The sequence below is a fragment of the Anabrus simplex genome, chromosome 2 (assembly GCF_040414725.1).
Source record: "Anabrus simplex isolate iqAnaSimp1 chromosome 2, ASM4041472v1, whole genome shotgun sequence".
NCBI classification, from domain to species: domain Eukaryota; kingdom Metazoa; phylum Arthropoda; class Insecta; order Orthoptera; family Tettigoniidae; genus Anabrus; species Anabrus simplex.
This window is the reverse complement of record NC_090266.1, coordinates 168,632,156-168,647,743: the sequence shown is the minus strand read 5'-3', so window position 1 is coordinate 168,647,743 and position 15,588 is coordinate 168,632,156. Positions and strand designations below refer to the sequence as shown.

Here is a 15,588-nt window from a genome sequence, read left to right as displayed (position 1 = left end):
CGTTGAGATGAAAATAGGCTTCATCAGAGAACCAAGTGTTATACAGCAATTCATCTTTATCATGAGTCCATAAGGAGCACTGCAATCTCTTTTGCCTGTGAAGATCTATGAGCTTGTTTAGTACAGTCATTTTATACGGGTACAACTGAAAGTCATCATATAACATTCTTTGAACTGAATGACGCAATATTCCACTTCCTCTTGAAGCACCCCGCTATGACGAATATAAGAACCAAGTGTGATGACTCAACGAGTTCAAGCGTGCCCTGCCAGGCAGCGCTAGAGTGTGGTAGCTCCACATAACCGATCAGCTGGTCTTAGGAATGGTGACACAGAAAACGTATTACCCCGTAATTGATAAGTATATACACTGTATTTTATTTTAAAATTGAGAAATTACAATTAAAATACCACGGCAGAGAACAATGCAAAAATATCATACACGGAAATAAAGATCTACGACCTTCATCACATGTTGCGAAAAGCACAAGTTACTCGAGTGTACATATACAATAATAACACACAACTCCCAGCATATTAAAACAAACACCAACTCAGTTTGTCAGTTAATGGACTTTCGAAAGCTTGCGTGAATATTTGGCGGATGTTCGAGATTGTAAATATCACCGGATTTCTTTCATACTGAAGAAAAATCGGCACTTCAGATAATGATAAACAAGTGGGGATTATATCCATACCATGTTGAAGAAAACAGCCAACTCCTGAAGGATCAACTGAAATTTTGTCTATAGAATCGATACAATCAAAAAATATTTCACACCACATCGATTTTGAGTTCAGTTTTTCACTAATTATTTTCTCGGCCTGGAAAAGAATGTCGCATATACCTTTCGAAGGGTGTGTTAAAAACACTTCATTATTGCTTGAACCGTAGTCTGTTATTTCGGAGAGAACTGAAAATGTACTTTGATTATTGTCACGTAGAGAATGGGCACAGGGCGAACACTTAATAAACTTAGAAGGAAGTATATGAATATTGTTACTTGGGTAGTAAAATAATAACTAACGATGGCAGAAGGACAAAATAACACGCAGACTAGCACGAGCAAGGAAGACCTTTCTTACAAAAAGAAATTTACTCACTTCGAACACTGAAATACGTATTAGAAAGATGATGATTGTTGTTTAAAGGGGCATAACCGCTAGGTCATCGGCCCCTAATGGTACGAGGTGCAACAAAATGCAAATTAAAATTAAAACTTCAAAATGTATCGACTGGAATCTAAAACGAATGGTGATGAAAAGGTCTTTTGGGCATCAGAAAGCACAATAGGATAATAACTCAAATTTTGTTCAACATTAGATTGGCCTTTTAATTCTCCATTAGCTGATGCACTCCCATCTTCAATCTTGTTTCTTCTTGTCCTAGTGGTGTCTAGATTCTTTTTCCTGTTGGAAGTTTCACAGGACTTAATCTCACTTGAAAGGTATTTCGGAAAATTAGGGAAAATGTGAGACACCGCTCCTAGACGTAATTTCCATCTCACAGGAGACATAACCACTTTTTCACCATTCATTATAAAATTATCTGATTTTGCTATCAAATCATCAGAGAAATGAACATGACAAATTCTACTATTACGTATTAACACAGTATCCTTTCGTGGAACAGCTCTGGCCCATTTTTCAAATTTATTTTTATCCTTCGGTGGTGAAAAGAATCTTAATACCATTAACTACTCTACCATAGCTTGACTTACAACCAGGCACAAAACAGTACGGCATGTTGAACTATTAATTTAATCAAGTTACATAACACACGTGCTTTAAGTGCACAACACACAACGAACTGAGTTTAGGAACTGAAAGCAAAGAAAATTCAACTTATTGACTTGAAATATCTCGCACAATAACATCTCCAAGCACTTTCCTACACATGGTTTGCCGGTCTACTGAACCACGTGTTGGACACCATCGTTCGCAGTGCTCCCAGTGGCGGGTCCACAAACTACCACGCTATAACGGTTGAGTCATCACACTTGTTATTATATTCGTCATGACCCCGCGGTGACTTGTGTGGGCTGCGCTGCATAGCAACCCACAGGAGACCGAACTGCTGGTGCACGTGGTCGCTTTTCTTCCTTCACCCTGCTTTGTTCTTCAAACTTTCTGTATAAGCGAAGGATGGTGTTCCTTACTGGTACCCACCTAATCTGAAACACAGCTCAAAATTTCCTTTGTGTCGCTGTAACATTTTTTGATTTGCAATAAAAGATAACTGTTTTGACGCGCTGCTGAACGGAGAGTCGGCCGTGGTCGGCCATGGCAGAAAGCTCACTGTAATGCAGGCATTTGGAGACAAAGCAGCAGTGTCACCTGTACATATATTTCCATGAAACAGGGAAGGTGTGCGCGAAATTTGAACAACATAGTTACATAAGTTGCATTTTATATTTGCTTTTCAAATGTGTCAACTATTCGTGCACCACCCTGTATTTACAGTACAGTTCAGGAAAAAAAAAAAAAATACAATTTGTAAGTATGGAAGAACGTGTATTTAAATTGAGAATTTTAGGAATACCATTCAAAATGCTCACCTTTCTCTTGAGCACAGGAAAGGTTATTGAACTGAAGCTGTCAAATGGACTGTATCGCGACTGACCTGTCGAAAGCATTTGATAGGGTAGATCATGGGAGACTACTGGCAAAAATGAGTGCAATTGGACTAGACAAAAGAGTGACTGAATGGGTTGCTATATTTCTAGAAAACAGATCTCAGAGAATTAGATGATGATGATGATGATGATGCTTGTTGTTTAAAGGGGCCTAACATCGAGGTCATCGGCCCCCAGAGAATTAGAGTAGGTGAAGCTTTATCTGACCCTGTAATAATTAAGAGGGGAATTCCTCAAGGCAGTATTATTGGACCTTTATGTTTTCTTATATATACAAATGATATGAGTAAAGGAGTGGAATCAGAGGTTAAGGCTTTTTGTGGATGATGATATTCTCTATAGAGTAATAAATAAGTTACAAGATTGTGAGCAACTGCAACATGACCTCGAAAATGTGAGATGGACAGCAGGCAATGGGATGTTGATAAACGGGGTTAAAAGTCAGGTTGCGAGTTTCACAAATAGGAAAAGTTCTCTCAGTTTTGATTACTGCGTTGATGGGGTGAAAGTTCCTTTCGGGGATCATTGTAAGTATCTAGGTGTTAATATAAGGAAAGATCTTCATTGGGGGTAATCACAAAAATGGGATTGTAAATAAAGGGTACAGATCTCTGCACGTGGTAATGAAGGTGTTTAGGGGTTGTAGTAAGGATGTAAGGGAGAGGGCATATAAGTCTCTGGTAAGACCCCAACTAGAGTATGGGTCCAGTGTATGGGACCCTCACCAGGATTAACCTGATTCAAGAACTGGAAAAAATCCAAAGAAAAGCAGTTCGATTTGTTCTGAGTGAATTCCGACAAAAGAGTAGTGTTACAAAAATGTTGCAAAGTTTGGGCTGGGAAGAACTGAGAGAAAGAAGGAGAGCTGCTCGACTAAGTGGTATGTATTAAATAACACTTGTATGTTTTATTATTCATCCACTTATTCAATACAATACCATTTTTAAAATTAGGACATTGTCCTTATCAAAATTGTTAACATGAAATTAACATATTAGATGATACATGTTTCGCCTATCAATAGTAGGCATCATCAGCCATATTTTTCACCTTAGGATAGATCAAGTACCTGATTGGAAATTATTTATGAGTGCTGTTAAAAGCTATATCGTTTAAAATGTATTGGAGATTGTTAAACAACTATTACAATATAAAATGTAGTATGCTGTTACTTGACAATATTTTTGTTAATATATGAGTCTAAAACATGATAATTATTTGAGGATTATGACAATAAAAATCAGAAAACACATTCCATTTAGTTGTCAGATGGCGTATTATTAAAAACTTATGGAAAGTTGAGCAATGATAATGGTCGTTGGTTCTTGAAGTTAATAAATATTGATTTTCATTTATTTGCTTATAAATTTTGAAGAATTTTCATATGGCCTGGTTCCTTTTGAGATAATAGTAGTTAGGAATGTTGGTGCCGTAGGCTATATTGAAGTCTTTGTAGGTGTCAGACCATCTTCTTTGATGTGGTAAGAGTTTGTAATTGGTATGGCTGTTTGCTATTGGGCGTGTTGAGGTGAGCGTATTAGTTGGAAGGGAACATTGTTGTCATTCGGTGATTAGCCAAAGATATGATGAGTTCTGTAATTAAAGAGTTAATTTGAAAATTTAATGAATAACCATAATTGGAATTAAGGGGCTGAATAGTGGAAGTTAAATGAAGAGTGTTGACAATTACCCCTTCGACTGCTGAGATGTTAGCTTACGTTGAGAGTTTTAGAGTAACGAGCAGTCGCCGAGCTCTTACTACGTGTGTTGTATTTGTAAAGTCTTGGTGGAGGGGGTGGAGCTTGAGAAGGCGTGGCTGAGGGCCCATTCGCTGCGCGTGAGGAGGAGTTGTCGGCAGTGGGAGGAGGGGAGGGGGATCGTGTGTGTGTTGGATTGGTGGGCGTGTTTACTGATTAGGTGCCCAATATTTTGCAAAACTTATTATTCAGAAGGAATGGTTTTTGTAATAGAATTGAAATCTGTTCATAAAGAGGACTTTTGTTATCTATTACGTCATTTAAGTTCTTGTCTTTGTTAAACTGTTGATCTAAGAAGATGTATAAGTTTTCGTATTCTGTGATGAGCTTACCTTTTTCAATTCTTTTTAAAATTTGTAAATCCTGGTCTATTGTAGTAAATTTGTGACCTGTTTCTTTCATGTGGTTACTCATCGCAGAGAAACTTATTGTTATTATTATCTCAAAAGGAACCAGGCCATATGAAAATTCTTCAAAATTTATAAGCAAATAAATGAAAATCAATATTTATTAACTTCAAGAACCAACGACCATTATCATTGCTCAACTTTCCATAAGTTTTTAATAATACGCCATCAGACAACTAAATGGAATGTGTTTTCTGATTTTTATCTTTATTGTAATATCTTTTAATATGTCATGATCCTCAAATAATTATCATGTTTCAGACTCCAATATTATCACAAATATTGTCAAGTAACAGCATACTACATTTTATATTGTAACTAGCTGATGTACCCGTGCTTCGCTACGGGATTCTCAGAAAGACTGACTTTGTGGTTTTCCTAACTGAATTGAACATAGGTCATTACAAAAACGTCAGTAGGAATGTAGCGATTGAAAGCAATGTTATCATATAAAATACTCGATCAAATGAAAAACCGCACACTTTCTCACATTCAACGAATAGTACTACGGTGCCGATCTAAGAGTCCAAAGTTCAAGAGCTGGAATAACCAGGTCGCAGACTGCCGTGAACACTCCTCTGTCATTATTCCGTTAAATATGCACACTACTCATTCCAATCAGTGCCTCAGAGTAGGGATTGAATAGCTCGAATACTATGATGAACCAGTGTGTTACGTCCCAGATATATCAGAAAATGTATGAACCAGAGGAATGGCATGCTAAAGAAGAAAGTTATCTTACTCCCCAGCTACTTCCCGCCAATATACAGGCAGGCTGTTACAGTCGGTACGACCAGGCGAGTTGCCCGTGTGGGTAGGGGCGCGCAGCTGTGAGCTTGCATCTGGGAGATAGTGGATTCGAACCCCACTGCCGGCAACCCTGAAGATGGTATTCCGTGGTTTCCCATTTTCACACCAGTCACACCAGGCTGTACCTTAAAGCCAAGGCCGCTTCCTTCACACCACTATTCATTTCCTATCCCATCGTCGCCATAAGATCTACCTGTGTCGGTGCGACGTCAAGCAAATTAAAAAAACATTGGTACGCTGCAGTAATCCTATCTATCGGGGATGAGAGGAAACAGAAGACAAAAAGCACATCACAACAAACAATGGTCAATGTAATGTTATTGTTGATAAAGTTTATGAGCTTTCTATATTGCAGGCGTTCACATTAGTTTTCTTTCGACTCTGTGATATTAGGGTGTCTTACAAAATTATTGATATCATAGACTGTAGTGCCCTATTCTCAGACTTTACATACAGATTTTCACCAAATTCTGTTTACCCATTTTCTCGTGACTCGGCGCTGATATGGACCTAGTAACAAAAATCCAAATTCATGAATATCTCTGATTATATGAGGTAGGTACGGTAACAATGTATAAGACATAAGTGATCGGAAATTTAATAACTTCTTACATAACTACTACGAACTTACGACATAACTAAAGTTATGTTAGTTATGTAGTATTTATCGTTACGACCACTAATAACATAAATAACTTATTTATTGAGAATTACATTTCAGGCCTTCCCCTAAACTACCATTTCACTCAACGTGAATAAAATAATTTGTAGCCTAGATTGCAGTGGTTCATCACCCGACATTACATACCGATTTTCATTAAATTCTCTTCAGTCCTTTTCTATTGATGCGTGTACAGACAGACAGACAGACAGACAGAAATTACGGAAAAATAAAAATTGCATTTCCTTGTTACTCTGGAGATGACAGATACAGAAATATCATTCATTTCAAATGCTGAGCAATGCACAGGCAAGACACTTATTTTATATATAGATTACATTTCAGGCCTTCCCCTAAACTACCATTTCACTCAGTGCGAATAACATTATTGATAGCCTAGATTATAGCGACCTATTCCCCGACTTTGCATACCAATTTTCGTGAAGATACGACCACTAATAAATTAAATATTTGACAATTAAATTTTAGACCTTCCCCTAAACTACCATTTTTCTCAGCATGTATAGCCTATGTTGTAGCGACTTATTTCCCATCTTTGTCTAGCGATTTTCGTTAAGACACGACCACTAATAACATAAATATTTGAGAATTAAATTTCAGGCCTTCCCCTAAACTACCATTTCACTCAGCGTGATTAAAATAATCTGTAGCCTAGATTGTAGCGGTTCATCACCCAACTTTACATTCCGATTTTCATTAAATTCTCTTGAGCCCTTGTCTCGTGATGCGTGTACATACATACATACAGACAGACAGACAGACAGACAGAAATTACGGAAAAGTAAAAAATGCATTTTCTTGTTACTGTGGACATGACCGATACAGAAATACCATTCTTTTCAAATTCTGAGCAATGTACAGACAAAACTCTTATTTTATATATACAGATTACATTTCAGGCCTTCCCCTAAACTACCATTTCACTCAGTGCGAATAACATTATTGATAGCCTAGATTATAGCGACCTATTCCCCGACTTTGCATACCAATTTTCGTGAAGATACGACCACTAATAAATTAAATATTTGACAATTAAATTTTAGGCCTTCCCCTAAACTACCATTTTTCTCAGCGTGTATAGCCTATGTTGTAGCAACTTATTTCCCATCTTTGTCTAGCGATTTTCGTTAAGACACGACCACTAATAACATAAATATTTGAGAATTAAATTTCAAGCCTTCCCCTAAACTACCATTTCACTCAGCGTGATTAAAATAATCTGTAGCCTAGATTGTAGCGGTTCATCACCCAACTTTACATTCCGATTTTCATTAAATTCTCTTGAGCCCTTTTCTCGTGATGCGTGTACATACATACAGACGGACAGACAGAAATTACGGAAAAGTAAAAAATGCATTTTCTTGTTACTGTGGACATGACCGATACAAAAATACCATTCTTTTCAAATTCTGAGCAATGTACAGACAAAACTCTTATTTTATATATATAGATAGTTGTTTTACAATCTCCAATACATTTTAAACAACATAGTTTTTAACAGCACTCATAAGTAATTTCCAATCAGGTACCTGATCTATCCTAAGGTGAAAAATATGGCTGATGATGCCTACTATTGACAGGAGAAACATGTACCATCTAATATGTTAATTTCATGTTGACAATTTTGATAAGGACAATATCCTAATTTAAAAAACTGTATTGTATTGAACAGGTGGATGAATAATAAAATATACAAGTGTTATTTAATGCAAATATTTTCAATATGGACCCAGAAATGAATTTTATCACATGTAATAAGTGGTATGTTCCGAGCTGTCAGTGGAGAGATGGCGTGGAATGACATTAGTAGACGAATAAGTTTGAGTGGCGTTTATAAAAGTAGGAAAGATCAAAATATGGAATTCAAGAGGACAAACTGGGGCAAATATTCATTCATAGGAAGGGGAATTAGGGATTAGAATAACTTACCAAGGGAGATGTTCAATAAATTTCCAATTTCTTTGAAATCATTTAGGAAAAGGCTAGGAAAACAACAGATAGGGAATCTGCCATCTGGGCGACTGCCCTAAATGCAGATCAGTATTGATTGATTGATTGACCTTAACCTTCCTGGCCAACCATTAAATTATCCATTACCATTAACACCTTGGTGTTAATAAAAAAAAACAGGCTATAGCAGTCTTCAATATTAAGATGTTTCGTTTAGCAGACCATTTCCTCAACAAAATCCCTACAATTTCCAGTCCAAAGGATCAAGATTTGGACTGCTAGAACTGCTAGATGGCCAAACAGCAGCAAAAATGTAGTCAAAAATATTTGCTTGCAACCATTCTTGAGTAGCCTTGGATTTGAGTGCAGGAGCAGAGTCTTACTGAAAACTCTAAATACACCTTATGAACAATGTTTTATTTCAGAGCTTTACACTTTAAGCAGACGTTTCAATACATTTCTTGCAAAAGTGAATGTCTGAAATGCAATCACGAAAACTTCCCACGAAACCATTAGCAACGCCAGATGATGAGCTCACAGGATTTTTGGAGCCACCTGATGAGGACCGATTTCATCTGGGTCGTAGACACGATTACTTTAATGGTTAAAGTGCTCTTGAATTTTAAAACTTTCTCATATGCACTGCCTCAACTCTACTTACAGTGTCCATTTCACTTGACATAGCTTCCCAATTTTTCTCACTTTTCTAGATATTGACCTCCACCTCAGTGTAGGCAGAATCGTTATCTCTGTAGACATCAACCCTACCAAACATCAGCAGGATCTCCACAACAACAGTTTTCAGCCATATTATGCAAAACGATCGCAATCTACCTTAGGTTTCCCCTAACTATGGACACTGTCCCCAGACCTCCAGCAAGCAACCAAATCTAGTACCTTCCATAGCAGCATATCATCCTGGTTTCCATAAAATCAATTACATTTTAAAACAAGCATTCAGTCTTCCCTCATCATCATCATCATCCCACACCCGTGGTCTTCTTTCAAATAGCTCCACAACCACATTTAGGTGCCCAACAAAACTCAAAGAAACATGCTCACTACAAAGCAAACCAACTACTACCCCCACCTCCTGGCTCTTTCCCCTGTAAAAAACAACCACCGCAAGATCTGCTATCTACATATACAAAGCACTACTTTCACCAGTAGCTACACCAACCCCTTACAAGGTCACGATGACTGCACTTCATCAATCATCAACCACCAGCTTCAATGCAGACTCTCCTTACCTTTCTACAGTGGCATTAACTACCAACACGCTAGCCAAACAAATATGTGGCCACTGCAGTACCTGCAAAACCCACAACATAGATCTTCCTGTTCCCATCTGCACCCGTCACCATCAAATGAAATAAAATTATTATTTCACCGTCAAAATCCATAAACATTTACCCTCATCATCTCAGCCTCTTGCTCTTAAGAGATCCTGAAATTAGGCATGAACTGGTACTCAGGTCTAAGGAAGTATCCAGCATTAAACCTCCTACTTTGGTCCACTGGCTATCTGGCAAGGCTTTCTTCCAACTACTACAGCAGTCAGGCAGGAGTGATGGTACAGCCGGCGGACTGCTGCAGCAGTCGTGTGTTATTCATAATGGAGGGACAAGAGGGATGTGTGCATAATGAGCAGCATTCATGATGCAGTAATGCGAACAGTACAGGACAGGACAGGTGAAAGAAAGGAAAAGCCAGTAGTATGCATCGAATACGACATGGGGGAGGGGGGCAGTTGATTTATCCAACCAGTATTTAGTTACCTATAGTACCAAACGAATGAAGTGATACTATCACAAGATTTTTCACCATTTATTGGACATCACTGTGTTCAATTCATTCGTTCTATAACGTAAGCAGGGTGGGAAATTCAATCGCTTGCAGTTTCGACTGCATATTGTGCAGAAAATATTCAGTGTTTTCAGTGGATCGACTCCCATTGAAGCTATGCCAGCCAGAGTGATTAGACCGTTCCCAACTGTCCCGACAGGGCAGTATTCAGGAAGGCATTCCCCTGACCTAAATCCTCCAACAACCACCAAGAAACACACCAGCAAGAGGTGCGTGGTCTGCGCTTCAAAGAAATAGGGACGAGACACTCAGTATTGCTGCAACATCTGTGATGTTTCACTGTGCCCAGCCCCATGTTCCAGAATTTACCACACTGTTCAGGATTAAGCAGTCAAGACTGAAGTGCAAATGGTGTAAATAGTGTTAAAATGTGCAAATAGTGTAAAAAATGTAATAAATTAAATAGTGTGACGAGAACATAGGCTATAACAAGAATAAACTTTCAGAGAGCTAAGGCACTGAAGTCCTTCTGTGAGTTAAGTTTTGAAAATCAAAATTCTCATTTGAATGCCTTGTCACTGTATCTGTTCTCATTATTTTTCATTATTAGCATTTATTCTATTATGATATAATCCACAATGCGATGAATGATGTATATTGCAGAATGGCTAAAATTGTTTTGTGATCTTACTCTGAGGCCACCTGTGAGGCAATAATAAATGCGGCAATTGTTGTGTGTTTGTGATTAGAATATCCGAAACGGTTTACGAATACAGGGTCATTTTTAGATTTCTTATTTCCCATTTACCTCTACTTTAGCTATTTCAATAATGCTGGAATAGTCATAGGTTTTGTCACTGTGGCTGATGACAGAGTTTTCATGTCTGCACTATTCGCTGAAAGGACACATTGTTACTTAACTTGAGCACTTTTTCCAGAGATGCATTATAAAGTGAAAAAAATATGATTTTAAAGTGAGAATAAAATGTTTTTTGAATAGTACGATATATGCCGTGTTTGTTCCTACACATCAGAAAATTAGAACTGCACCACCTGGCAAACTTTTAATGGCATTGTACAATATAAGTCATTTTTATGCTCCTATGACCCTAAATAAGAGTTATAATTCACCACACATTACTCCAATATAATTTACTTGGAGTCAAAAAACTGCTCCCCACCTGGGTGAGATTAAGGGAAACAGAGTTCCCTGCTTAAGGGGTTAATCCACATTTATGTTAAATTTCTGTCATCTGTGTTGTAATGTTAATTTCATTATTTTGATGCTTCACATTTATTTAACTCGTGAGTTTTCCTTTCAAGATAATAAATCCATCGTGGCCCACTTCTGAAATTATATTTCAAGTAAAAATTAGATTTTGTTGTGTCACCCATTGATTTATGTCAACAAGTGACAGAAGAACACGAAAACCCTGAGAACAGAAGAGTCTACGTCTGCAAGAGCCAGGGGCAGTTGTTGACCATCGGCAAGTAAGGGTACAATAAGTACCTTTAAAATTGGTAAGGAATGGTAAGGACACATAATACTATAACAGGGAAATAAAGAGATTAAGGAGGAGGTGCAGATTAGAAAGAAACAGAGTTAGGAATGGTTGTGGGAGAAGGAAAGACTTAAGGACCTAACTGGGAAATAAAGTTTAGTGAAAAAATCAGCGAAGGATAACATCATGACAAACACAATTGGCAGCCACATGAATTTCAGGGAACAATGGAAGGATATGTACAGATACTTCAAGGCAGAAACAGGTTCCAGGAAGAACATTCCAGGGATCAATAATGAACAAGGGGAGTGTATATGCCAGAACCTACAGAAGGTAGAAAAATCCAGTCAGTAGTACTGGATATAAAGATAATATCCAGATAGAGCGGGCAACTAATACTGGCGAATTATTGAAATTTACCTATGACAACAAATACATTTACAGAAATAATACAAAATTCGAAAGATAGAAGATAGAAAGATAGAAGGGCAGCTGATGAGATGTCTGAGGAATATATTATAGGCTATGGGTTGGGATATAGTGTCATATCTTAAATACTTTTTTGATTATTTTTTGCATGAGGGAGCGATACCAAATGAATGAAGAGTTGCAATAGTGGCTCCAGTATACAAGGGAAAGGGTGACAGATATAAGATAATTAATTACAGGGCAGTCGGCTTGCATGCGTCATTTGTATACTCGGGGAAAGAATTCTTTCTGGTTATTTCAGACACGTTTGCAAAATCACTAACTGGTTTGATAAAAGGCAATTCGGGTTTTGGAAGGGTTATTCCAGTGAAGTTCAAATTGTAGGATTCCAGAAAAATACAGCAGATATTTTAAATTCAGGAGGTCAAATGGACTGTATTGCTATTGACCTACCCAAGGCTTTTGACAAAGTAGATCACGAGAATTACTGATGAAAAGGAGGGCTATTGGAATAGACAAAAGAGTGGCTGAATGGTAGGCTAAATTTCTAGAAAATAGAACTCAGAGAATTAGAGTAGGTGAAGTGTTATCTGATCCTGTAATGATTAGAATTGGACTGAGTGATAGGATGGAGAAAAATAAATTGAGATGGTTTGGACATGTCAAGAGGATGGAGGAGGGAAGGATTCCAAAACAAGTGTTGGAGGATAAGATAGAAGGAAAGAGAGCAAGAGGGAGGCCCAGAGCAAGATGAATGGACTCTGTCAAGAACAGTATAAGAAAAAGAAGACTGGACTGGAACACAATTACTGAAGAGGAGTGGTGGAAGGAGAAGCAACAGTGGAGAAGTGCCATCAACAACCCGACCTGGCAAGAGCTGGACAAGGGGAAATGAAAATGATGATGATGAGTAAAGAATTGGCATCACATATAAGGCCATTTGCGGATGATGTTATACTGTATAGAGTAGTAAATGAGTTGCAGGATTCTGAGCGACTGCAAGTGGATTTAGACAATGATGTGAGATGGACAGTGGATAATGGTATGACGGTAATTGGGATAAAAAGTCAAGCTGTAAATTTCACCAAGAGGAAAAGTCTTCTCAGTTTTAATTACTGTATTGATGGGGTGATAGTACCTCATGGGGAACACTGTAAGTACCTAGGTGTTAATACAAGGAGTGATCATTATTGGGGTGATCATATCAACAAGGTTGTTGAGAAAGGTTACAGATCTCTTCACATGGTTATGAAAGTTTTTAGATGTTGAAGTAGGAATGTAAGGCAGAGGGTGTAGAAGTCTCTGGGAAGACCCCCAATAAGAGTATGGTTCCAGTGTACGGGACCCTCACCAGGACTACTTCATACGAGAACTGGAAAAGATCCAAAGGAAAGCAGCACAATTTGTTCTGGGTGATTCCCAACAAAGGAGTAGTGTTACAAAAATGTTGCAAACTTTGGGCTGGGAAGACTTGGGAGTAAGGAGATGAGATGCTCGACTATGTGGTATGTTTCGCTGTCAGTGGAGAAATGGCGTGGAATGACATTAGTAGATGAATAAGCTTGAGCAGAGCTTTTAAAAGTAGGAAAGATCATAATATGAAGATGGAATTCAAGAGGATAAATTGGGGCAAATATTCATTTATAGGATGAGGAGCAAGGGATTGGAATAAATTATCATGGGAAATGTTCCATGAATTTCCAAGTTCTTTGAAAAGGTTTTAAAAAGAGTTAGGTAAAAAAAAACTGATAGGGAATCTGCCACCTGGGCAACAGCTCTAAATGTAGATCATTGATAACTGATTCTCACAGTCCTACATTAAAAAAAATTAAACTCTTAGATGTCTGGAATACAATTACAACAAAGTAATTAATAGCCTGCCAACTTGAAGAAATCCTCCACCAATCAATCACATTCAAGACAGTTTACACAAATCTCTGTTCTCCCTTAACATAAAATTGCAATATACATCTTCTATTATATTTCTTTTTCTTACACGTTATAATAATTTTAGCATAATTTGTTTTACCTCTCATACTCCCTTACGTCTCTATTTCAGTTTCTTGCCAGTTCTCCAAACAACTCATGTCTTAATTTTATGCTTCTTCTCTAACAACACTTGTCCATACACTATTAAAATTGATCACACACCCAAAATTAACTTTATTTGTAAATTTATTATGTGTTGGCCAATGGAAATAACTAATTAGGCAACATAGGTAAATGTGGCTTTTAAACAAACCTTGAAAACAAAACAAAACAAAACAAAATAATCTCAGTACTAGAAAAATAAAGGGTGGAGAAGGACTGAAAATGAGACCAACTCTGAGATGGACAATCTAGAGATATTAAACATCTGATAAACCATAAAATTTATAAAAATGAATCCATTTAATACACTAACCTATATTTGCATGTCTCAGTTCCTTCAGTAAGGATACTTCTCGAATTGCAGTACATGGCGCCCCTTCTTCATGTTCCAGACGAATTTCTTTGAGGGCAACTAAATTGTCAGTCAAACGTGACTTCCCTTTGAACACAGTGGCATAGGTACCCTACATAACAAAAATACAGAATACAAAATAAGGAATAAAGGTGTTCACATAAGAACTGCAAAAGGAACCTATTAGTTTATTACATTCTAAAATAATGCTTCAACACCAGAAACTGAGGATTTGAACAGCTCACAAAAGATAACAAAATCAGTTGTCAAAATGGAACTGGGTATAGGGGAGTCTGACCTAAAGTTACAAACAGATTTTACAGCAAATAATGACTTGTTTCACCAAAATCAAGAAAATTAGAATATGATCTATGCTGCTAATATTGCATTATAGGTTAATAGTTTAGCAATGTTGTAGGGAATAGGATTTAAATTTTGAACCAATGTAACAAATATGTAGGTAGGAAGATGCAGGATCTCTTAAAGCCCTGACTGAAGCAGCCATGCTTGCCAAATCAACACCATATCATGAGAGAAAAATGTGGAAGAAATCACATGAAAGTACATAATGATGGGGAAAAGACTTTAAAAGTTTCTCATCAAAAGTCTTAAACTTTCCAAATTCAAGTAATGAAAACAGGAAGCTACGTTATATCTCAATGCCTCACTTTCAAATACAGAACCAAAATTAACAACAATTTCAAACAGCCCTATGGAAATATTCACAATACCATACCTTCCAGCCTATGATGATAAAGTAATTTACAATAAGATACAAAAGTTGAAAACTAGAAACGCAGCTGGAAATGATAAGATTTCTGAGGATATACTAAAGACAATAGGATGGGCTATAGTACCATATCTGAAGTACTTATTTCATTACAGTTTCCATGAAGTACCTATACCAAATGAATGGAGAGTTGCTATAGTAGTTGCTGTGTATAAAGGAGAGGGTGATAAGACATAACGCTGAAAATTACAGGTCAGTGAGTTTGACATGTTTTGCATGTAAGCTTTGGGGAAGTATTCTTTCTGATTATAATATACTGCGCCCTGGTGGGGGTGTGATAAGCGTCATGCAATTATTTACGGAGGAATATATATTTCATTTTCAGAAGCGAGAAGATCGTACTTTATATATTATAAGTACAGACCAGGCCGAGAGG

The 15,588-nt window shown here is 37.3% G+C and overlaps 1 protein-coding gene across 3 annotated transcripts in view; it reads right to left on the bottom strand.

Moving 5' to 3' along the window:
* LOC136863964 (cyclin-dependent kinase 17) overlaps window positions 1–15,588 on the bottom strand; it is a 322,506-nt gene that overhangs the window by 112,139 nt on the left and 194,779 nt on the right. For all 3 annotated transcript variants that reach the window (XM_067140423.2, XM_067140424.2, XM_067140425.2), the window contains one exon: window positions 14,384–14,534. In XM_067140423.2, the coding sequence (XP_066996524.1) occupies window positions 14,384–14,534 (151 nt within the window). The remainder of the gene's footprint in view (window positions 1–14,383; window positions 14,535–15,588) is intronic.